The 25,069-nt window shown below is 43.5% G+C and overlaps 1 protein-coding gene across 9 annotated transcripts in view; it reads left to right on the forward strand.

Annotated features, from left to right (window-relative positions):
* PDE4D (phosphodiesterase 4D) overlaps positions 1-25,069 on the forward strand; it is a 632,406-nt gene that overhangs the window by 470,141 nt on the left and 137,196 nt on the right. Inside the window, exon 1 of one of the 9 annotated variants that reach the window (XM_035100839.3) lies at positions 316-929. The exons of the other annotated variants lie outside the window; for them this stretch is intronic. Within the exon in view, the coding sequence (XP_034956730.1) occupies positions 865-929 (65 nt within the window). The 5' untranslated portion in view covers positions 316-864. Of the gene's footprint in view, positions 1-315; positions 930-25,069 lie in introns of those variants that run through there. 9 annotated transcript variants of the gene reach the window in all.

A 25,069-nucleotide genomic window follows, 5' to 3' on the forward strand; every position in this document is an offset into this window, starting at 1 on the left:
AATAATTAGGATTGTGCTGTGCATAGTATAAGACCTACACATACGGTATACAGTATGATAAGTGTGAGAGTGAGAAAGGGAGAGAGAGATTAAGATTTATCAGCCCCCAACCATTGTGCATGCATTCCTTTTAGTTTAACTTCCTGTTTAGCATCTCAAGGTGTTTTCTCAACCAGATGTCACTCAGCCCTCAAGCTTTTTGTGTGATTAAGCAGCTGGTTTCCCTTTCTGAAAGCAGTGGGGAAGGAGGGAGGAAGGGAGGGAGGGAGGAAGGCTGCAAGATATCAGGAGGAAAGAGAGTGAAGAATTATGTTCTCAGGCAGTCCTTGCACTGAAAAGGAAGGGGTCATAATGCTCTGTGCTCTTCCATTTACCCTCGCACCTCTGCAAGCGAAGCTTCCCTGGCTACTTACTGGTGCTCCAGTGGCTCATCTTCATATTTTCCTTCTGTCGCCCATCAACAGTTTTAGAATGTGGTTGACCTTTAAACCTGTTATTATAGGATTGCGAGAGAAAAGCGATCAAGAGGCTCTTTCAGCTGCCTTGCTTCCCATGTGACCTAGATGGAGAATAGATTCAAAATACGGTTCCTCCTCCCCCGGCAATGCAAGGCAGAAGAGAAAAGCACTGTCACTTCCAAACAGTGCTGGCACAAAGGCAGGGAGGAATAAAGCTGAGAAGAGCTCCAGTAGTTTAGGACTCCTCTCGAAGAGGCCGGATTTTTGTTGCAAGGAGTAATGCTTTTGAGAAAGCTCCCGTTCTTGAAGCATGCCTGCTCTGCAGATGGAATACGTGGGGCAGGAGGAGCGGTGTGAGGGCAACTGAAGTTTCACTGCTAGGAGCTCCTGGGATTTTACTTGCAAGATGAGTATTATTATGAAGCCAAGATCCCGATCTACCAGCTCATTAAGAACTGCAGACGCAACTTGGTAATGTGGCTGTTTTTACCCCCTCCTTTGCTGACACTGCCTGCCTGTCTACAAATGCTCTGTTATATTGTTTTGTGCTAATAAATTGTGTACATGCTGATTCCACAGATTGGGGTGCAAGTGTATGTCAAAACCAGAGATCTCCTTTGTTTCTGTTCTACCCTATTTAGCATGGGGGTGTATGGCAATTTAGCTTTCTTGAACAGAGTGAGAACTTCTGCTTTCCTTATTATGGGCAACTTTTCTGAGTTGGCCTTCTGAAGGGAGACTCAAGGTAGTAGCTTCTATTGCTTGTTGGGTTTCTGTTTTGCTTTTCTGGTGACAACTTTCCCCCTTATTTTTCTTGCATTTAATAAGTCAAGTGATGACAGATCATAGGAAGTATGGGAAAACACAGGCTAAGATCTTGTGATGAGAGATTTTATCATGCGTACTTTCCCTTAGAAAAAAAAATTAAAGGGAAAAATGCCAACATGTTTCTCTTCTCTCTTAACCCCCCTGTCGCACAAAGAGGCATGAACCAGGACGACAACCAGTGCATTTTTAAATATTGTTCTTAGAGCTGGTGTAGCAGAATGGCTAACACAATTGCCCTGTGCCTGTTTGCTCAGAGGTAAGTCCTATTGTCTTCAATGGGGGTTACTCCTAGGTATGCATTCATAGGATTGCAACCGGAGACTGAGCTATGGGTCAGGAAGTCTGCTGCTCATTTGAATCTCACCTATGCCATAGACTTCCTTGGTAGCCTTAAGGAAGTCACTCTCTCCTAGACTCGTTCTGCCCACTTCCTGCATGTGGAGATAATAATACTGAATTGCCTGTAAAGGTTGTTGTAAGGATTATAACTAGATAATGCACCAGCTGCACTTGAAAATGCTATTATTTTTTTGTAGTCAGTACTCTTTTTCTTAAACATTGCTATCCTAGCTTTATTTACTTGAGAACAAACCCCAGTGATCAAAAGTAGTGTTTTCCTCTGAATAAAACCTGCAGAGGATTGTGCTCTCCATTTCCTAAGCAGTTGTCAAAGTTGTAGCCTCTTCTATATGATGGATTTATAAATTATAAGGCTTTTCAAGATGTCTGGTCAGGAAAGGGCAGCTTTCACTGATACCTATGCCCTCTGGGCACATCCTAGAGGTTTATTTCTAGATTTCCTGACATTCTATCATTTTTGCTTATGTCATCTCTGGGCACATAGAGAAGCACTAAGGTATGTGATTTGTTCTACCTCCAATTTTGACATGACACTTCTTGCAAAATGTAGGTTTTTCCTGCAATCGTTGGACATTCATTATGGATACTATATTCCTGATTGTTGACTTAGCCTCCTTAGCAGAGTCTTCACACGTTTTACCTTGGGGGGGGGGCATCAGCTATTTAATATCATCACAATAGCCCCAGCAACATTATTGCAAGTTATAATGAGATCTACAACAGTGTTTTGTTTAGTTTAATAAAAATATAGTAGTAGTAGGTTCATAGTAATTTTAATAAAACCAATAACAGTATGAGATTATGGTAAACCATTAATCAAACTCCATTCTTCTTCCATGATGTTGTGACGAAGTGTTGGATTTTCTCAAGCTATGTCAGCCACCTATTACATAGTGGGTAATTTCATGGAAACTGTTGCCAGCTTTCCAGCGTAAAAGCACAAAAGGCAGTGCTTTGAGAAACATAGACCAAACATTGCAGCCAGACCTTATTCAGGCAAAACCTCAGCTGACGTCACAGATACTTTCTGATGGGCGGACCAGCAGTCTGTAACTGTGAAGTTTCTGTCAGGTTTTATTTTTTAAAAAAACAAACCACTACACCACAGTTCTTCTCTCCTTTTTTAATGTTCAGTTTCTTTTCTATAGCCCTTTATTTATTGTTTTCCAGCAGCCAGATAATATTCCACAGTTCTTTTGTTTTGCTTATTTGCTCAGTTTAACTGTAACTGATAAGCCTGCAGCTATTTTGCAGAAAAGCTGAAAGTGTGGCACATCCGTCCAAAGTATTTCATCTAGCACCAAGTGGTAGATGGAAGTGAGAAAAAAATGTTGCCACCTGCGGCAAATAGTTCCCAGTTTCCCTCTAGTATAATCCTGCCCCTGTAATCGTAGAATTGTAGAGTTGGAAGGGACCCCAAGGGCTATCTAGTCCAACCCCCTGACAGCCACGCCTGGGTGGGCTCGAACCACAGACCTTCCAGTTAACAGCCAGATGCACTGACCCAATAGCACCCCAGAGAACATAGTGCAATGTGAAAAAAATGAATATTTTGTTAAGTGAGAATGTAGACAAATTTCTTTTCCTAATACAGTATTATTGCCATTTCCATTACTCACAAGCGTATCTCCCCCTGATTAGTGTAACCAATGTAAAAATTTCAGCTTGGCTTCCTTCCTCCCTTCCTCCTTCCCTCCCTCCCTCCTTCCTTCCACAACTTTTATCTTCTAGTCTCTTAAGATACCACGGCATCCATTTGCCTGTCTCTGTGGCCTTATTCTTTGCAGAACATTGCAATTATCCAGGCTGTTTGTCTTGAGTTGTGATTCGGGGGACCCAGAAAGCCAATAGTGAATGCTTGGTTGATGTGCACCAAGGTGTAAAATGCATGATCATCAGCCCTGTGTTTTTGGACCATGCCACCGAGACTGTGGCCATGATGCTTGAATACTCTCACGTGCGAAATAAACTTCTCCCCGTATTTAAAACTAGAAAGTCCAGAAGACATTGAGGCAGAACTTTCTCCCTAACATGGCAGCTTGATACAGTTTTCAGACCAGCGTTTGCACATTATCCGAAAGATCCTCATTCATAAAAAGAGGTGGCAAATGCAGAAGTCCTCTAGTAGGGGAAGGAATGTGTATCCGTGGTACAGTTTGTGCTTTGCATGAGAAGGGTCCAAACATCTACAGGTAGGGCTGGGAATGTCTTCTGAATCTCTAGATACCTGCTTCTGGTTAGAATAGACCAGGCACCCCCAAACTGCGGCCCTCCAGATGTTTTGGCCTACAACTCCCATGATCCCTAGCTAACAGGACCAGTGGTCAGGGATGATGGGAACTGTAGCCCAAAACATCTCGAGGGCCAAAGTTTGGGGATGCCTGGAATAGACAATACCAAGCTAGATGGACTTGAATCAGTATAAGGATACCCTGGAGAAGGGAAGAGCACAGACGCAAATATGTATTTTTAATTTTCCGTGACCCCTCACCCCATTTTGTGTAAATTCTTGTCTTAGGAAGAATTCTCGAGAACTCAAAAGCTTTCCAAAATTCTACGACATTTTGGGTTGCCCAAATTAAGGTGTGCAGTTTGAATGATTTTTCTTTTCTTTTTCTTATGGACCAGCACGGCTATCTTTTGCATTTTAAACGTTTTCATTTGCCCTGTTTTACTATGAAGGATGTGTAAGATCGAGCTAAAGTACAACTGATTGCAGCAGAAGAGACATTTAAGTGCATGCTTAAGTCACCCACTAAAATTGGTAGAGCTTAAAAATAAGCTCGATTGCATTCTAAATGGGTGTGGATTTTTGTTGTAAAAAGTCTGATTCAGAGGAAAAATGAGTTACCTATGATACCTCTTGATCAAGGTTGTGTTTATAATGATATAATATAGCTTCTGCTAGAGGAGGAATAATGTTTTCCGTTATTGCATAGCGTCAATCTGCAACTGTTTCCTGGCTTCCTTTGGGAGTCAGTTCATGGTGTTATATGAAGTCTTTTATTAGCAGCATTGTGCATTAGCCATTGCCCCTGGAAACATTTTGGTGTGTAGTTGCCATGGAAAGAACGGGGAATGGAACTATAGATATCTCTTAGTAACACCTTTAACTAGTGGAGTCAATGCGATACAGTGGACAGTGCTGGCCTTGGATCCATGTCAAATCTTGTCCTATCTCTGTAAGGCCCCTTGTATGGTAGTGGGCAAGGCATTATCTTCCCCCCTCCATCTTTTAAAAAGAGGAGGGAGCATAATAGTGACCCACATCACTATGGTGCTCAGGATAAATCACAGCAAAGTCTGAAAAGCACATTGTAAATTTAACTGCTTCCTAAATGCTAACACATGTTCAGTACCTGGAAAGCCACACTATCCATTTCACATTCCATAACTGCGATGGTGGCTATTGGATATATTTTGGATATACAGTGGTACCATGGTTTAAGAACAGTCCAGTTTAAGAATGATTCGGTTTACAAGCTCTGCAAAACCAGAAGTAGTGTCTTGGTTTGAGAACTTTACCTTGGTCTAAGAACGGAAGCTGAATGGTGGAAGGGCACCGGCGTTGGGAGGCCTCGTTAGGGAAAGTGCGCCTCGGTTTAAGAACGGTTTTAGTTTAAGAACGGACTTCCAGAACAGATTAAGTTCGTAAACCGAGGTACCACTGTAGTTGAAATCAGTCAGAATATTCACAGGCTTGTGAACTAGGCCCTATATTAGGCCTTCATAAGAGGGCCCACTAGAACCAGCTCAACTAGAAGAAGTCAATAAGCAGATTGACTCCAACTGTGTGTAAACCCATAGACCTTGGCAATTTCTCTTTCCCAGCTTTTCCTCTTTCCAACCAGGTTCATAGTCCCCACTATGAGTCACATCTCTCACCCTCTATCTCCGCACAACACCTCTGTGGCTACATCATTCCCAGAGGAGCCATCATCCTCTATCCAGCAAACATAGGTGCAATTCACCGACTGACTTTTCAGCAAATGCTGAGAGCTAATTCACCTGCTGGAAAGTGCAGTTCTTGCTTTGGAGCACATGCCATGTTAACCCCACTAACCACAAAATTCAACAGAGGAGGCATCATTTTATTTTCAACTTCAAAGTGAAAAACAGCACTGGGCTCTAATTTTGGCTGTGCAAATCATCCAAGACACAAATCTGCTGACGTCTTGAGCTGATTTGGATTCACTCCAAAGTGACACACATTGCCCTAGGAGGTGAAACTCTTTCTTTTAGGGTCTTGGAAATGGTGTTTCTATTGATGAAGCTTAGAACAGCATTGCCTCATTGATTCATAGCCTAGCCAGTTATCTGCCATTGAAACATCTGGTGCTTTGCTTAATAATGTGGTGCTTTCCCCAATTTATTACACTTTAATGTCACGTTGTTGGTGTCTGCCAATTTTCTCCATTGAGGTCATTTTGAACTTCTAGCCGGCCTCTGAGACATTTGCAGCACCTCCCAGCTTTAAATGGATCATTCACATCCTTAGTGAAGATACTGATTGGTATGCCTTTCCCAGAGTTGCCTTTCTTTTATTTTTAAAATGGGGCAATCTTTTCCCCAATCACCTGGAACGCAAGTAGGCTACTCCCTTGCATTAGCTTACAGGGGCGTAGCCAGGATCAAAACTAGGGGGGGGGCAAGCCATGGTCGTTCAGGGGCGGGGCAAGGCACAGAAGGGGAGGGGCCATGAAGTGGGCGGGGCTAAAGGGCCAGCGGGCCTGATGACATCGTGGCGGCGGCAGCAGCGGCCACTTTGTGCTTCTGGGGCTGGTAGCGTTGGCGGCTACCCTGCTTGGCTGGAGAGGACGGGAGGGTCATGCAGGCGAGAGGGGGTGGCAGGGCGGGCGAGGGCGAGGCAAGACACGGCCGCAGCCACGACGGCTCCGAGGCGTTGCTGCATATCAGCATAATATTTCAACCATGGTTCAAGCCCCACCATAGGAAAAAAATCCTGCATTGCAGGGGGTTGGACTACATGACCCTTGTGGTCCCTTCCGACTACAATTCTATGATTCTATTGATATATTAACATAGCATATGCATCATTCTGCTTTCTTGAATTGTCCTACTCCTAGGCATAGCATCCAACTCCTAGAGGCCTAGGTGCCCCCCCCCAATTACTGGTAAATACCGTATTTGAAAGAGTCATCCCCCCATGTTGATGGGCTTTCTATGTGGGGCTTATCTGCCCCCCCCGTATTTTATTAAGGATGGAAGAGGGAGGGAAGGAAGGAAGAAATAGAGAGAGATATAACTCATATTTGTGGGTGTCTCTGGATGACGCTGTGATGCTGGAACTCTGCAGCAAGAGGACAGGAGGGTCGGGCAGGCGAGAGGGGGTGGAAGGGCGGGCGAGGGCGGGGCAAGGCATGGCCGCAGCCACGACGGCTCCGAGGCATTGCTGCATATCAGCATAATATTTCAACCATGGTTCAAGCCCCACCTTAGGGAAAAAATCCTGCATTGCAGCAGGTTGGACTAGATGACCCTTGTGGTCCCTTCCGACTACAATTCTACGATTCTATTGATATATTACCATACCATATGCATCGTTCTGCTTTCTTGAATTGTCCTACTCCTAGGCATAGCAGCCAACTCCTAGAGGCCTAGGTGCCTCTCCCCCCCCCCAATTACTGGTAAATACCGTATTTGAAAGAGTCATCCCCCCATGTTGATGGGCTTTCTATGTGGGGCTTATCTGCCCCCCCCGTATTTTATTAAGGATGGAAGAGGGAGGGAAGGAAGGAAGAAATAAATAGAGAGAGGGATAACTCATATTTGTGGGTGCCTCTGGGTGACGCTGTGATGCTGGAACTCTGCATGTACAGGAGCCTTGTAAGCAGCTTTCTCTCTGCTTGATTTACAGCAGGCACGTCCAACAGGTAGATTGTGATCTACCAGTAGATCACTGGATGTCTGTGGTAGATCACTGGTAGGTCACTGGCACCCCTAAAAAAAGCTCACCCAAAATTTTCCTCCTCCCTCAAAAAAGTTGAACTATGACCTGAAGCCCTAAACAAAAATGGGCCTCCCTCCCTCCTAAAAGAAGCTTCCCGTCCTTTTAAAAAAACTCAACAGCTTTGACCTGAACCCCCCAAAAGGGGGTAGATCACCCCCAGTTTTAAACTCTGAGTAGATCAGAGTCTCTTGGGAGGTGGCCACCCCTGATTTACAGTATACAGATGCAGGAGGAGGGGCAGACTGGAACACCAATGCTTTTTATAAACATCACTGTGTCTGTCAAAGCTACAGCCTCCCCCCTTTCTTATTCACTTCTTTTTAGCCTTGCAGAGCCACCTTAGTCAAATTGAATCCTCTGAGTCTGCACCCTCATTAAATCGCCAATAGAACTCTTAATGCTCCTGAATGCTCATTAACAACTCCCACTTAAGAACAATAGGGTGAAATGGTCAGCTATTGAATCTTGCCTGGGGATATATGCTCCATTGTCTTAACTGCTTAACTACTGGTAGCCACTTTGCTTTATTTATTTGATGTGTTTTTGTTACTGCTGTGCCCCCCCCCCCAGCAAGCGGAGACTTAGCTGCTCTTGCTAAAGCAAAGCCCTTTCCACTTCAGTTTTTGTTTTTTCAAAAAAAAAAATTTTTATTAATTTTTCCAATTAAAACCAATTATATCACATTCCTTATTTCAAATTATACACATATATATCAATCAAACCGAATGTTATACCAAATCATCTAAAAAATTTTTGGGGGTTCCCATGCTTCAAGAAATTGGGGATTCCTCGCAACCGTCTACTGCCGTCTTTTTTCTAAAATTCAAATCGTCTCTCCGGGTCCATAATAATCCAGATCTTTCCCTTACAGTCACATAGATTTTTTCCTCTTTCAACCGATTGTTTCCCAGCTGCTGAGATAAATATCAAACAAGGTTTCACAAATGTTCTTTCTCCTGTGTGAGTTAATCAGTCCAGCCTCCCCATAAATCTTCTTGGTCTGGAGCTCCCTGTTGCGTCGTCAACACGAAGCAGCGCCATCTTAAAAAACTCAAATCACTTTCGTTTTCTCTCATAACCATGTAGATTAACGATCTTTGTAAAATTTACAGCTTTTCCAGGCAGAAGATCCAGACATCACACCATGCATAGACTCTTGGTAAATTAATGGATCTCCTTGCCCTATAGCTGAACTTAGCTTCAGGTCGCTGCTCCAATTCAAAGTGCGTCACAGCTCATAAATCCTCCGAACGCGTCCAGGCACTCCTCCCGTCCAACTAGAGGGGGGCTTTTCTCATCGGCAACTCCACATCTTTAAAAAAATATGCTCAGTAACAACAGTTTATAAAGTTCAACTCACACAGTCTTTTGCTTCTCTTTCACTCCAAACAAGCCAAGACATCGCGTCTGGGAAGGTACGAAGTAACTCATATGAAGAAAAATAAAAAAAACTCACTTCCCTTATCGCTCCGTCCCCATCAATCCTTCTTCCAGATGAAATACAGCCTTTGACTCCTCACCCTCAGCAGCATAAATTTCTCAGCAGTAAACAGCGCTTCTTCCCCTCCTTCTGAAGTATGTCCATAGATTTAAGCCTAATTATCTTCTTTAACCATGGAAATCCCCGCCATGCAGATTAGCGTCCGGGAGTCCCGGCCCTCGTAAGTGCTTCAGCCCAAGCTCCCCCCACTCCAAAAACAGTCGGAGTGGGTCTGGGGGCATCGCGGGCCAGCGGCCCCTCTCCGTAACCCCCGGAGAGGGTAGGGGGTTGCCATTTACTCCCCTAGCAACCGCCAAATTCCTTACGAAGGTCGGAGGGATGGAAAACAGGTCCGCCATTCCTGCAGGCGGAAACCGGAACCCTTTCCACTTCAGTTTTTGGAGCGGAAAAGTGCTGGTTATGGTCTGTAAAATACATTAATTTTTTTGCTTCTAGGGGGGCAGCTGCCCCTTCCTGCCCCCCCTGCCTACGCCCATGTTAGCTTATGGTTCTGAGATGTGCCTGGCTAACTCCTGCAACACCCTTAACTGAATGTCGCCAGGCTTTGCTGACTTCAGTGCATTGTCCCTGTTATTTGGCATACTTTTTGATTATTTTGCCTTTCCTTCATCATTGTTGCCAGATCTCTCATCACAGTCTTCTTTCAGCCTCTAAGGAGGGAAGCCATGTCAGCTCCAGGTTTGGGGGTGGGGGGAGGCTTCTTGGCCAAGGTTTTTTGGGGGGCTGGTTGGGCCCTCCTCCTCCTTGCTGCTATTGCCATTCTCAGTTCACTCTCCCTTTAGGTCCAATCCAGACAGCTGCCCCCAGGGGGAGTGTACAAGGCAAGTGAAGGATGCAATCCTGCACCATCTCTTTACACGTGTCGCTGCTTGAGATTCTTGGTTTGCACCAATGAGTGAGGGTGTGGTGACCAAACAAAACCCAAGAAGCCACAATTCATATGGAAATAATTATTTTAAACATATCAGCAGAAGAGCAGGCAATAATTTCAGTTTACTAAGATTTAAGGATAATAATATTGAAGAGCAATCAACAGCACATGGGAGAGAGAGAGAGAGAGAGAGAGAGAGAGAGAGAGAGAGATGGGAAATGATAAATATGTGCAAGTAATGAGTAATTGGAGAACTAAATAGAATATGAATATGTAGTTTAACTTTTAAATTTAATTCAGAAGAGCAAGATGCGACTTGGCAATTAGAGGAAGGAGAGGAGGAGGAGGAGGAGGAGGAGGAGGAGGAGGAGGAGGAGGAGGAGGAGTTTAGATTTGATATGCCGCTTTATCACTACCCTAAGGAGTCTCAAAGCTCCTAACATTCTCCTTTCCCTTCCTCCTCCACAACAAACACTCTGTGAGGTGAGTGGGGCTGAGAGACTTCAGAGAAGTGTGACTAGCCCAAGGTCACCCAGCAGCTGCATGTGGAGGAGCGGAGACGCGAACCCGGTTCCCCAGATTACGAGTCTACCGCTCTTAACCACTACACCACACTGGCTCTCATAAACATTACTTAGGGCATGAAAAATGTAACATTCCTTGTTATTCAATTCCCCTTTCATTTGCCCCCTAAAACTTCCACCAGTTTAACTTAGTTAAAAACTGTGCTGTGTTACAACACTATAGTAACTTCTAAATATTAGGAAAAGACAAAAGAAAATATATGATAGTTACCTATCCAAGCAGTAACTCGAAGGAACCAGTTTCTGTGGGCCTGGGGAAGAGCTGAGTGGTGAATGCAGGAATCTGTGGGTAGGATCCAGAAAAATCCAGGTGAAGGGGAAAGGGTAGAAAAATAGAATAACGAATTAGGAACTGTGCTTGGGAGTAAGCAAAAATTGACAGGACAGATTCAATGCAGGAAAGTCCTTCTCTTTAAAAAAAAAAGCAAGCAGAACAAGCAAAAGTATAAGAAAAATGTGGAGCTAAGCAAAACTTTAAACAAGCAAAGAAGTCAATTTTAACACAGAGTGCAGTCTCTCTCTTTTTTTATCCCCATTGCACATATAATTTTCTACATCCTGGTTTGTCCCATTTTGTTGCCCCACTTACCCCACTAAAAATTAGTTCTGTAATGTTAAATGGCAGTTCATGGGACAAACACCGGCAGAAAGAGTTGTCCATTGTTTTAGGAGTTGATGTGATCCCAAACTTACTGGGCACAGGGAGAGTCAGAAATGTCGCCCAGGGCTGTTAGCCATGTGGAATAACAAATCTTGTACCTTCTTCACAAGGCCTTGTCAGCATTTCTGGTTCTCGCTCTCCAGACAGAAAAGCACTTTCCCCCTCAAGACAAGACATTCCAGCCTACTTTTTTCACGAGCCAGAGCTTCTGGACCAAAGTTGTTTTCTTCCATTCTTGGGTAATCACCTTCACCGTTCATGCAGATTGGTCTCCAGAATTGAGCTCAGTAACACTTTTTGGACACTCAAGAGAGGACAGGCTGTGGCATCAAAGAGGAGCTGCATGGCCAAGACCCAAGGGGAATCAGGCTCACGCAAGGGGGTGGACCTGGGCAGGAGAGGGAAACTCTAAAGCAAATGGATTTCAACCTTCTATGTCATTTCTGTAAGTTTTGCAAAGACCACACCACTGTGCCACTAGCTATAAACAGGCAACTCTGTATTCACTTTTTGTGACAAGCTGAGTGATGTTTTTGTATCCGCCATCATGTGAATGGCAGAGAGTTTTATTTATTCGTTTGAAAAATTATATCCTATCTTTAAGTACACAAGCTCTCAGGGCAGCTGACAGTTAAAACAATCTGCAGTAAAACAGCCCAAAGTTATAAAGCAGGGGGGGGGGGACTTCTGGAGGTTACACAGGATTAAGCAACCAATGCTGGGTTGGTTTTAGCTCAGTTTAAACAATGCAAAGGCACTGTTGGTGGGTGGTTCATCTGACATAGGAGGTAGCGGCCAGTCTGTTCTGGAGCGGGTGGCTCTCCTCCTAAAACATAGTTGTCTTGCAAGGAGGAGTGCAGAAATGCACACACAGAGAGTGAGACAGAGAGAGAGAGAGAGAGAGAGAGAGAGAGAGAGAGAGAGAGAGAGAGAGAGAGAGAGAGAGAGAGAGAGAATGTCCTCTTAAATGTGCACTCATGATTTGTATTTCTGTTTTCAGTGCTATTTGCAACTGCATAAAAAATGGGGGGGGGCAGTCATAACACTTCATTTCCTTTCAGTGCATGCAAGTTACTTTCTATGATTTCGTACACTGCAAATGTTCTGGTTTGGTTTTGTCCTGCTTTTGTTGTGCTGTGGGCCCTCCAGGCAGCAGTAACGTGGCAACATTGGGGAATCGTTGCAGAACTTAATCATGCAGAATTATCCCACCACTGATGCACTACTGCTGTGTCAAGAACATACTGCAGAATACACCTGCCACAAAACACCAGTTTGTAGGAGGTTGTAGAAGGAGACAGAGGGGTAGAGAGAAGGGGGTGTCCCCAGCTGCAAGTGACTCCAGACACACCCATTGCTGGTATGCAGCCCCTACTCCTGCCCTAAAAGATCAAACCCTCAGCTTGGGGGATCAGCTGGTTGACTCAGCTGTGTCAACACAGGCCAAGTAGCTTTCGCAGCACATAACATCTAACTAACACCATGCGAGGCTGGTCTGCCAGATCCTGCTACTTCTAGGTAGAATACCTTAGTCACAGTTATCTATGCCCTGATGACATCCCAGACTTGGATTACTTCAATGTGTGAAATGTGGGACTGCTCATTGGGACTATGTTTAGTTCCTGCTGCTGATGTTAGATTGCTAAGTGAGACCTGCTTTTGACTTAATTCTTACTCGTACATCTGATTCTTTAACATCCGATGTTTGTTTTATTACAGGGTTTAGGGGGTGGGGAAGTGCATTACTTGCACAAAGGCAACACAGCCTATAAAATTTCTAATGAGTTAATTTGGGGGAAGGCTGTTGTGAAAGTAGCTTTGTCCTGTGTTTGTTGCAGAAAAGCTATAAGGAAGCAATCTAGGCTGAACCTGGTGAAGAGAGTATGGGAGGGGAAGGATGAGTGACTAATTTTTATTTGCCCCTGCTGCCTGCAATGGTGTTTGAGGTGCAACAATGTGGAAAAACGTAGCTCCCCTCTTCCTGTTCTATATCTGTCTACTGCTCAGTTTTACAGCTGTTTCCCTGGGTTCTATTTATTTAGTGGGGGGTTACAAACCACTTAAGCAGTTCCTAGGTGGTGTACATAAAACAGTATAAAACAATTGTTGATAAAACCAACAAAATTTAAAAGCAAGTCCAGCAAACTGCATTATATGTCCAGATAGGTAAAGGTAAAGGGACCCCTGACCATTAGGTCCAGTCGTGACCGACTCTGGGGTCGCGCTCATCTCGCATTATTGGCCGAGGGAGCTGGCGTACAGCTTCCAGGTCATGTGGCCAGCATGACAAAGCCACTTCTAGCGAACCAGAGCAGCACACGGAAACACCGTTTACCTTCCCGCTGTAGCGGTACCTATTTATCTACTTGCACTTTGACGTGCTTTTGAACTGCTAGGTTGGCAGGAGCTGGGACCAAGCAACAGGAGCTCACCCCGTCACAGGGATTCGAACCACCGACCTTCTGATCAGCAAGCCCTAGGCTCAGTGGTTTAACCCACAGCGCCACCTGGGTCCCCATATGTCCAGATAGGCATGCTGAATTTTTAAAAAGGTTTTTAGCAAGCATCTGAAACAGTATAATGACAATAAAAAAATTCCTTCAGTAGCACCTTAAAGACCAACTAAGTTTATATTTTGGTATGAGCTTTCGTGTGCATGCACACTTCTTCAGATACCTGAAGACGTGTGCATGCACACGAAAGCTCATACCAAAATATAAACTTAGTTGGACTTTAAGGTGCTACTGAAGGAATTTTTTTATTTTGCTTCGACTCAGACCAACACGGCTACCTACCTGTAAGTATAATGACAGTTGAAGCATAAAAGTCCCCCCCTTCTCCTTTATTTCATTTGTTTAAACAGCAGTTAATTACAGTAAAGTAGTAGAGGAAGAAATTTGTTTGTTTGTTTAGTGACAGGATTTGTAGACCGCATTTATGCCCTTGTGCATCTCCTGCTTATTTCAGTGGAGCTTATGCAACGAGGATGTTCCAATGGGTTGTTCTTAATAAGCTCTCATAATGCACCACTGGAGGTGGCTGCCTTGTGACTTTTGCAAAAGAATGGCTTCTTCCTCCTCCTAACATTGGGAAATGCTGGATTTTTACAGTCTTTTTAATTGGATGGTGCATTTTGTATAGTCTCTGCTGTGCTTGAATGTTAAATGAGCAAAAAGATAGGAAGATGCCTCTTCAATCTTGCAAAGTACTCCAGTACCAACTGCATGCCTCCAGTCTCTTGTGCGTTCATAGATTTATTGAGCTTGACACTACTGTGTCTGCTGCGTTCTGAATTATTTGTGAGAAGGAGCAACAGTATTTTACAGACAATGACCTTCTGAATTAAATATGAACATTAAGAAGTCAAAAGGGCTGCAATCACAGTAACAGTGTAAGGGGGGGGGAAGCTGTTTGCCCTATTATTCGAGAACGGGGTAATTCTGCAAATCAAATGCCTGTTATATTCAGGGAGTCAAACCATTAATGTTGTTCTTCTATAGCTAGGGGTTATAGTTCAGATTCAGCTATGAAACTGTTCTGGTTTAGTTCTGGTTGAAAGCCAATAAAGGCACTGTAATTGATTCAGCACACTTTCAGAACTGGATCCTTTTCAGCTCATGGGAGGCAGAAAGTTAAAGGGTCTAATTTGTTACATATGTCAGCTGTCACCCGTAAGTACTATGAAAGATACAAAATAACAACAACAACTAAAGCACTTAATAGTAAAATGGTAACAAATGTTAATTAAAGTGTATGGCAGCCTTAACCCTCAAAGTCACATGCCTTTGAGATGTCAAGGTATAGAGTAGGCCCATTGAAACCAGTGAGCATGACTAACATAAGCCCATTAATTTCAACGGATCTATTCTATGCCTAGTTTGATAGATTGGCTTTGCATTCTGAGGATAACATTTGGTTGGGATCACTAAGTGTGTCACTAAATCAAGTTGTTTTTTTGACTCCTTATTTTGTATTAACAACTTGCTCAGGGACATTTATGTTTTGGGGAGAAAATAAGGATTTGGTTTTATTCTTGGTATGTTCTCTCGTTTTGTTACTGGTTTGTTCTGCATATGCTGCTGAATGAGATTGGTTAAATAATTATTTTTATTTAATTGCTTGAATTCTCAGGTAGTAGAGTGGATTGTACCACTTCACACAGTGGAAGAATGCCATTTTTAAAATTACTTCCCATATATATAAACAAGAAAAATCTCCCTGCAAGTAAAGCATCTAGCATAGAAGGAAGAAAGCTTCTCATCCAGCCCAGTCCCTTCTGTGCTGCTTTTCTACCCGCAGAGTAATTTTGCATAGAAGAGGATTACTGGCTGGAAGTATTATTTTAAATGTCTGAGTAAGCCACCCTAAAGGTATTTTGTGAAGAAGGGCAGCCTTCACATATAACCCGTATATTCCGGCATATAAAACGACTGGGTGTATAAGATGACAACCCCCCCCCCCCTTTTCCAGTTAAAATATAGAGTTTGGGATATACTCGCTGTATAAGAAATATGACCCGGCGTATAAGACAACCCCCGACTTTTGAGAAGATTTCCCTGGGTTAAAAAGTAGTCTTATATGCAGGAATATACAGTACATAAATAAATTCATCAGTGTTGTTATTGTCTTGCAGTCAGAAATAATGGCACAGTCCACTCTGCTACCTCAGGATTCTTATCACCTCAGGCTTTTGTGTCAAAAGCTCAAGAACCTGACAAAATTACATTAACCCGTGTGCTCAATGCATCCTTGATTGGTAAAATTTGAAAATAGGGATTGGGGAGAAATTCCATTCAGATTGTATTTAAACCCAACCCTACCTAATTCATACTTCTAAACCAACATGTGAACCGAAACAAAGCCAATAATTTGAGACTTGTGCTTCCCATAATATATATTATTTTATGGGGGATTGTTTGCAGAAATGTGTATATTAGACAAAAATGCATATAAACCTATGAATATTTTATATATATATATCAGGGGGAATTCTCACTAAATCACTGATAAATTTTCAGGAAGACTTTTTTAAAAAAACAACAACAACCCACAACCTAGTGTTGAAATATGGAGAACTGAACTTTTAAGAATAGAAGACTGAGAAAATGAAATTGTCAGCTTCTCCCATATCTATATTTGCATCATATGTTGTTGTTGTTGTTTTTTAAAGCAGAGGACTGTATTAGTCACTTCACTTTCCCACATGTGTTCATTTTTGAAATACCAAGAATGAAGCAGAATAAAATAGGACCCAAGAAGGTCACTCAGTAAAGAAATGGAAGAGGACAGGAAGGGGGGAGGGGTTGCATTATTTCCATAAACTAAATGAAAATAAAGCCCTTAAGTGATCTTCCTTTGTGTAACCAAGTATGCGATGGTTCCTACCCTGCGCTCCCCACCCCCCTTTTCATTCAGTGATGTAAAAAGCAATGATGAGAATACAAAAGGAACACTCCATGTTAAAACGATATGAGAAACCATCACATGTGCAAAGCCATTCAGCATGATCTCTGATTAACCACGAGTGCTAGTGAGATAGCATTTCATAAGCTGGAGATGACAGCTTCTAGATTTTTATTCCGTTTCGAATATTTCCTTTGTGCCAAGATGAGATCAATGTGACTGCTGAATTATTAATCTGATGCAATTTTCGTTCTGAAATGATCTATTTCTTTGCCCTATATATTTTCAAACATTGTAATTACAAGGAGGGGGGGTGATCCAGCCCACATATACATAGCCTGCAAATCTGAATTATTAACACCCATGGGGGGATTTTCCATGCCAGATGTGTAGGAAAGTGTTCCATAGTCCTTACCACCCCCATCATTCTGCCCGGACACTGAGGTCCAGCGCCGAGGGCCTTCTGGCGGTTCCCTCGCTACGAGAAGCCAGGTTACAAGGAACCAGGCAGAGGGCCTTCTCGGTAGTGGCACCCACCCTGTGGAATGCCCTCCCACCAGAGGTCAAAGAGAACAGCAATTACCAGACCTTTAGAAGGCATCTCAAGGCAGCCCTGTTTAGGGAAGCTTTTAATGTATTTTAATATTTTCTTGGAAGCCGCCCAGAGTGGCTGGGGGAGCCCGGCCAGATGGGCGGGGCATAAATGATAAGTTGTTGTTGTTGTTGTTGTTGTTGTTGTTGTTGTTACCAGAAGTCTTGGATTTACCTGTCTTAACTCCAGTGGCTAGGGCCATAAGAACACATGAAGAGCCGGCTGGATTTTTAATTCAATTTGTATACCTGTAGATCTCAGGGCAGCTCACAACATAAAATAACATTATGAAAAAAACAGGAAATTAAAACATAATAAAAATGAAACAAAGACAACCCAATAACCCCCCCTTCCACAACACATTTTAAAAGGGCATCGTATGTCAATCAGCCAAACGCCTGGTTGAAGGGCAACATTTTCGCCTAGCGCCTAAAGGTGTACAATGAAGGTGCCAGTCGAACTTCCCTGGATCAGGTCAGTGGCCCATTTAGTTCAGCATCCTGCTCTCACAGCCCCCAACCAGATGCCTGTGGGAAACTTGCAAGCAGGATCTGAGCACAAGAGCACTCTCCCCTTCGGCAGTTTTCAACAACTGGTATTGATAACCATGCTGCTGCTTCTGATTGTGGAGGCAGAGTATAACCCTCGTGGCTAGTAGGCATTGTCCTCCATGCAATTGTCCGATTCCCTTTTAAAGTCCTCCCAAGTTCATGGCCCTCACTGCCTCTTGTGGGAACAAGTTGCAGAGTTTAACTGTGCGCTGTGTGGAGAAGTGCATTCTTTTATTTGTCTTGAATCTTCCAACATTCAGCTCTGTTGGATGTCCAAGATTTCTATTGTTACGAGAGACGGAGAGGAAAGGGCACTGAGTTTCCACAAGGAGGCACCAGATTGAGGAAGGCGTTCCTAAACTGACCCTCGTGAAATAATAGAATAGAATAGAATAGAATAATAATTTATTGGCCAAGTACCAACATACTTGGAATTTTGCTTCGGCTACATCGCAATGTAACGTACCTTATACAAACACTGTTGCACAACACAATAACACAACAAAGGAACCCCACCCATAACTGGCCTCTACAGTACTTCCGCTACACAATTATGAATTTAACAGTTTGATGGCACAAGGGGAAAAACTGTTCCTGTACCTAGCCGTTTTTGTGTATAGAGACCTGTAGCGACGTTCAGATGGAAGTAAATCAAACAGATGATGACCGGGATGCAAAGGGTCCACAACAATTCCCTCTGCTCTCTTCCTAGCTCGGATAGCATAAAGTGTCTCTATTGAAGGCAAACTAGCACCAATTACCTTTTCTGCAATTCTTACTGCTCGTTGGAGCCTTTTCTTTTCCTTCTTGGAGGCTGTGCCATACCAGGCAATAATAGAATTACAGAGAACTAAGGCTAAGCTCCGTCCTTCATCCTGAGTTTCTTTTGAGTCCATGCAATTATTTGGCCACTCAGTAGTGGGGTCACTGGCATTTTTCCTTCAAGCAACAGGTTCCAGCATTGAAATGTGAAAACAGATGCCCCCAACTGAGTGCGGTGAAAGTGCTCTAGGGAAACATTTGCTGCCATGAAAACCCATTCCAGACTTCGGCAATACTTAGAAAACATTTGTATTGCTTCCACATTGTTACGTCTGTCTTCACACTCAAATCACTTCTACAACTCTGCTCTGTTTCAAAAAGTTGTCCGCCATGTGCTGTGTAAGAAAGAGGGCGTAGAGCCCAAAACTGTGTTGGAGCTATCCAGGTGTCTGGAACACAGTCAAGATATACAAACATAACCCACCCATATGCACATTCTGAAGAGTAAATTCTGGTACTGCAGGTTTTGCTCAGGTATGGCTCAATATCATATGTTCCTCTTAGCCTCAGGGGTTGGTTTCCTGTTAATTAGCTAAGCTCCTAAATACTAATGATAAATGTAGTAGCAACTTTATGATCCCTTCTTCTGATATGTTATTCTCTTTCAAGTATCACTTCCCGCCATACTTAGACATTAAAAAAAAATGTATTGCACAACTTAACCAAGCATAGTTGTCTGCTGGATCATCTCTTCCCAGAAGAGGACGCAACTGCTGCAACTTGCAAAGCCATGAATCAGGGTCCAGAGCCAGGGTATCTAGCTGCTGCCACACAGCAAAACTGCCCATCAGTTAAAATCCTTACCTAAGGCCTTTCTCAGAATGCAGCTGAAGTGTCAAGATTGTGCAGTTCCCTCTCTTGAAATGTTTGCCTAGAGCAGGGCCCCCCCAAACTAAGGCCCGGGGGCCGGATGCGGCCCAATCGCCTTCTAAATCCGGCCCATGGACGGTCCGGGAATCAGCATGTTTTTACATGAGTAGAATGTGTGCTTTTATTTAAAATGCATCTCTGGGTTATTTGTGGGGCATAGGAATTCATTCATATATTTTTTCAAAATACAGTCCGGCCCCCCACAAGGTCTGAGGCCCCCTGCTGAAAAAGTTTGCTGACCCCTGGCCTAGAGTCATCTCCACTGCATTTTAGATGCCAGGCTAAATCCAACCTGTTTGCCCATGCAATTTTGATTGTTAATTAGGTGTTTGCTGCTGCTTTTGCTTTGTTTTCAATGTCCGTTGATTTCAGTGGATCTACTCTGAGTATGAGAACATTGGGTGCAGCTCATCAGTTTGTATTCAATATTAGTTATAATCAGTGTAGACGCATTGAAATTAACGGGCATGACTAATTGAGGTTTGTTCATTTCAATGGGCCTACTCTAAGTAGAAATGATTTAGAGTCAGCCCATTGGGTTGTTTTGTATTTTATGGTTTCTAAGTTATTCCTCTGTTTTGATAGGAAGCCAGTATAGAGGCATTTAAAGTTGGCGAATCGAATCTCAAAATTAAGGGCTACCACTTGTTTCCACAGTGTGGGGCCAAGGTGTAAATGGGCAGACCCTTTCCAATTCAGTGTTTTCAAACAGCCTTTGCCAACCTGATGCCCTCCAGATGTTTGGATTACAGCTCCCATCAGCTCTAGCCAGCATGTTCTGGCTCAGTTGGTAGAGCATGAGACTCTTAATCATGGATTTGAGCCCAGCATTGGGTGAAAGATTTCTGTTTGACTCTCCTGGCCCCTCTATGATTCTTTGATCTGGAGGACTCCAGGTTGGTGAAGACTATTTTACAGGTTTAAGAAACTTCATTTTCCGCCGTTACGAATTGTGTTAGAGCACAAAGAGAACCAGCAGTGGAGTAGAGGCCGCAGGGGAAATGTCTTTCAAGGATAGTCAATTGGTTCTCTGAAAATCTTGACTGGATGATTAATTTTTTATGGTTTTACGTAATAGCAGATGGTTGTAGTTTGTAAGCATGGCCTGAAACATTTTATGATCTAAAATCCATATTCAGTAAAGTCCGGGTCCTTTCATAGCATTTGATCTTTCAAGGCAGGGTTTGTTTAAGTTTATTTCTTATGAAGGATTGTTTAATCTTCTTTAATTGGTGGTAACCATTTTGATGGGGTCGTCAGTGTTTTAAACATTTCTTGACAACTTTGTTTCTCTCCAGCATTTGCACAAACGTCTCGGGGTGGTGGAGGGGAAAGACTTGCTGAACAAAGTTCCAGGGTTCAAGAGGCTTCCCATCTTTGGGCAGGTTTCTGTTGAGCGGCTGGAGACTTGGAGCTTTGGTCAGAGCTGCATGGAGTCATCTTCATGGGCCCATGTTATTAGCATTCTGTGCTGTGGGTGTGGTCCTCAGACCACCGTTGTGGCGCTCACCAAATAACTATGCCTAAGCAACTAGGCAGTATTTTGCACCATACTGAGAACTTCTTAATCATAATACCATTTTATTATTCTTAGTTACTGCATTTATGTCCTACCTTTTCCCCCAAAGAGCTCAAGGGGATGTACATGGTTCTCCCCCCTCCTCATTTAATTCCCACAACAACCCTGTGAGGTAGGTTAGGCTGAGAGGCAGAAACTGGCTCATGGCCACCCAGTGAGCTTCATGGCTTAGTGGGGACTTTAAACCTCATCTCTCAGGCCCTAGTCTTGCGCTCTAACCACTACACCACACTGGCTCTCCTTATAAAGTACAGGAAACCCCCATTTTAGGCACGGCCGATATGTGCATGATTGCACACACATGGAGTGTGCACAATTGTGCACACATGGCATGTGCTCTGCTATTCTACCTCTTTTACTGCTGCAGTCCAGTGGAATGAGTGCTAACTGGTGACTTGGCTTGTTGATATAAGATGGAATGGCTGCTAATAGACTCCTTGGCAGAACTGTCTTCCTGGAGACTGAATCCTAGAAGGAAAGGGTTAAGCCTCCCCTCCCCCACCAGCTGCTGTCACCTGGAAAATTACCTCCATCCAGCAATTGAAGAACACTCCTTTGGGCAAGGAGTGTACATGCATGTGTTTGTGCACGTCTGAATACACATGGGAATACAGCCACAACCTTCATTGGCATACAGCCAATGCTCACATAAAAATGTGGCCCTCTGGCCATAAGAAAGGTTCTCTATCCCTGCTTTATGAGAAAGAAGGCATAAGAAATGGAAGGTGTTCTAGGAGAGTAATTGAAAGTGCCTGGCTTGATAAACCACGTAAACCCCCAATAAAGATAAAAGTAGGCCTTTAAGAGTGTGAAGATAATAGGCTAAATAGAATAGCTTGCTGTGGAAAATCAGTATGATCATGGGCATGTCTAATTTAAAGCCATTGATTTCAATGGGTATACTCTGAGAAGCACTTAGATGCAACCCATTGCTTTGTGTTTTATTGTGTTTTATTATGATATGGTATTGCTGTTTTTTATGTTCACATTCTGTTGTAGCGCTTGGGGGGGGGGGACTTGTCTCAGAAAGGCGACTTGCAGGCATTTTAAAAATGCATTTTGGGTTCGCATAAAGCCTGGTCTGTGCATATCACTAGGGCAGCCCATGACTAATTGCAAATGTGTGGGGTCCCAGAGAGGAGATTGCTGCTGCTTTGCTCCTTAGTTGCTGAGCAATGCCATGGTTTGACTGAGCATGTTGTCTGAACCCAGGTTCATGTTTTAGCTCTCTCTAGACAAACCATGAGCTGTAACTAAGGTTTGTCATATGGTTTACAGCCCTTGATTTGTCTGAGACACCAAAGCTTGCAAACCAAGGTTCAGATGACGCATGAAGCCAAACCATGGCCCAGCACAGCATGACACAGCTGTAGAATGACCAGAAGAGGAAAGCTGTCATGATCTCTTCTCCTGGACTCTGCACATTTGCATGTTCATGCTAAGCCACAGTTTGGCTTAGTGCTGCATGCAAATGAGGTCAGAGACATTGTGATTTAAAGACTGGAAAATTGGGAGGATTCCAACACTTGGTCCTATTTGGATTTTCATTAAGTTTCAAAGCTGGTGCCAACAAATTCAGGGGGAAACAGAGGTGTTTCCCCAAATGGTGTCAGTGGTTTTGCTGTAGCCCTTGTTTTAGGGACCCAGGTGGCACTGTGGGTTAAATCACAGAGTCTAGGGCTTGCTGATCAGAAGGTTGGCAGTTTGAATCCCTGCAACGGGGTGAGCTCCTATTGCTCGGTCCCAGCTCCTGCCCACCTAGCAGTTCGAAAGCACATCAAAGTGCAAGTAGATAAATAGGTACCGCTCCGGCGGGAAGGTAAACGGCGTTTCCGTGCGCTGCTCTGGTTCGCCAGAAGCAGCTTTGTCATGCTGGCCACATGACCCGGAAGCTGTCTGTGGACAAACACTGGCTCCCTCCGCCTATAGAGCGAGATGAGCGCCACAACCCCAGAGTTGGACACGACTGTACCTGATGGTCAGGGGCCCCTTTACCTTGTAAAAATAGCAGTTAGCATGGAAGACATGGTGACTTTTCATCCTAATTCTTAAGTATTTGTAGTTTGAACTGGAAAAAATTCTGAAGAACCATTAAAGGCCGTGGCAGTGGTGACTGATGGTAGGGAAGCCAATACAAATATTGCAGACTTCCAGTAAAATGACTTGATATTGCCATACTACATTCCAAACTGTCTTTGGGAAAAGGTTCCAATGATCATTACGGACCATAAATCCTCCATCTTCTGTGCCCTAAGAGGGAGGGGGTCCTCTTGCCATTACTCACAGGTCAAACTTTCTCTAGAGTTACTGCTAGGATTTGCTGGTCATGCCATCATTCTTGTTTTATTGTTATTTGTGGACAATAAATATTGTAATTCTTTTTGTCCAGCCAGAGTTTTACATCTGTGTAGAAATATATTCTGGAAAAAAACGTCAGGGATGACTAACATGGAAATGATGTACAGTACTGTACGATTCTTCCCCAAACTATGCCTTCCAGATATTCTAGACCATATGCTAGCTGGGGCCGATGGGAGTTGTGGTCTGAAATATTTGGAGGGCACCAGGCTGGTGCCTTGTGATGTGGGAGATCTATGATCGACGCTGCCTTTTTCAAAAAGAAATAATGGCTTAATATCACCTGTGGGATCCTTTGATTTTGATCAGAGTATCAGAGCTAGTGTTAAACCCCCTGCTTGCCTATGCCACTATCTCTGCCAAATCTGTGATGTCCAGTGGAGGAAAAGGGTGTTAGTAGTATCTGTTGTTGCTTTGTCAGCAGAGCAAATAGCTGGACAGGGGGAGTGATTTATATGTGGGGAAGGCATGGAGTGAAAGTTCATTCACATCACTTCCATTTTGTACCACCCAGAACTCCCAACAACCCAGACATCACATTTTGTGCCTTAACTTTGGGGAGTGCTGACAGTGTTGTAAGGCAGAGCTGACGTTAAGAGTCTCAGAGGGGAATGTGCTATTTTCAGAATTTTCTTGCAATTGTGATGTATTGGAATGCATGTGAACCGTACTTCTGCTTTCTGTGGCTTGCTGAAGTACTATAGCACATTTTGCTATCCTCACCAGTATGTGCTTCAGTGAAGCCTGAGCACCCGTACTTATAAATGAGTCTGTCCATTCGCTAAGGTCATTGCCCCCTAGTCTGATGGGTGGTGTCTACCTGCACAAGACAGGGTCTTCTTAGTGGTGGCGTCTATTATTAGGATTCAGGTGGCAAGTCAAAACAGGGCTGTTTCAGAGAGCTTTTGGTTAAAAACGAATGATTATTTACTTTGCTTCTTACTGCTTTGTTCTGTCATTTTCATTTCGTTTTAATTGTCTCTAACCAACCACCTTAGCATCCTTGGGTGTCTGTGGGATAGAAATGTTTTAAAACAAACAAACATAGATAATGATTTTCATGTTATTTGAGGCAAATGCTTCATATTGTGCTGCAGATTTTTCTCATCAAGCCCTCATCAAGTAGATTAAACAAGTTGATAAGCGTGCTAAATCTCTTTGGCTAGGGTGCATTAAAATTACCCACTGCTCAGAACACAATGTCTGTTTCCTATTACTGTGGGAGCATTGTCCAGGAAGATTTCCCCACACCCCAGCATAAAATGAGTAAGGCTGCTGTTTAAACTCCAGTACATTTTAAGTGGTGAATTAGCAAATGTCCTCCCCCTCTCAAAGCTACACCCCTATCCAGACAGGGATAGTCTGACTTCTATGGCCTACCCTCTGGTAACCTCTAAGTTGGATTACTGCAATGCATTATACATGGGGCTGCCTCTGAGGACGTTTCGAAAACTACAGCTGGTGAGAAATATAATGGCCAGATTGCTCACAGAATAATAATAATAATAATAATAATAATAATAATAATAATAATTTATTATTTGTACCCCGCCCATCTGGTTGAGTCTCCCCAGCCACTCTGGGCAGCTTCCAATCGAATATTAAAACAATACAGCATTAAATATTAAAAGCTTCCCTAAACAGGGCTGCCTTCAGATGT

The sequence above is a fragment of the Zootoca vivipara genome, chromosome 10 (assembly GCF_965207765.1).
Source record: "Zootoca vivipara chromosome 10, rZooViv2.hap1.1, whole genome shotgun sequence".
In the NCBI taxonomy this organism is placed as follows: Eukaryota; Metazoa; Chordata; class Lepidosauria; order Squamata; family Lacertidae; genus Zootoca; species Zootoca vivipara.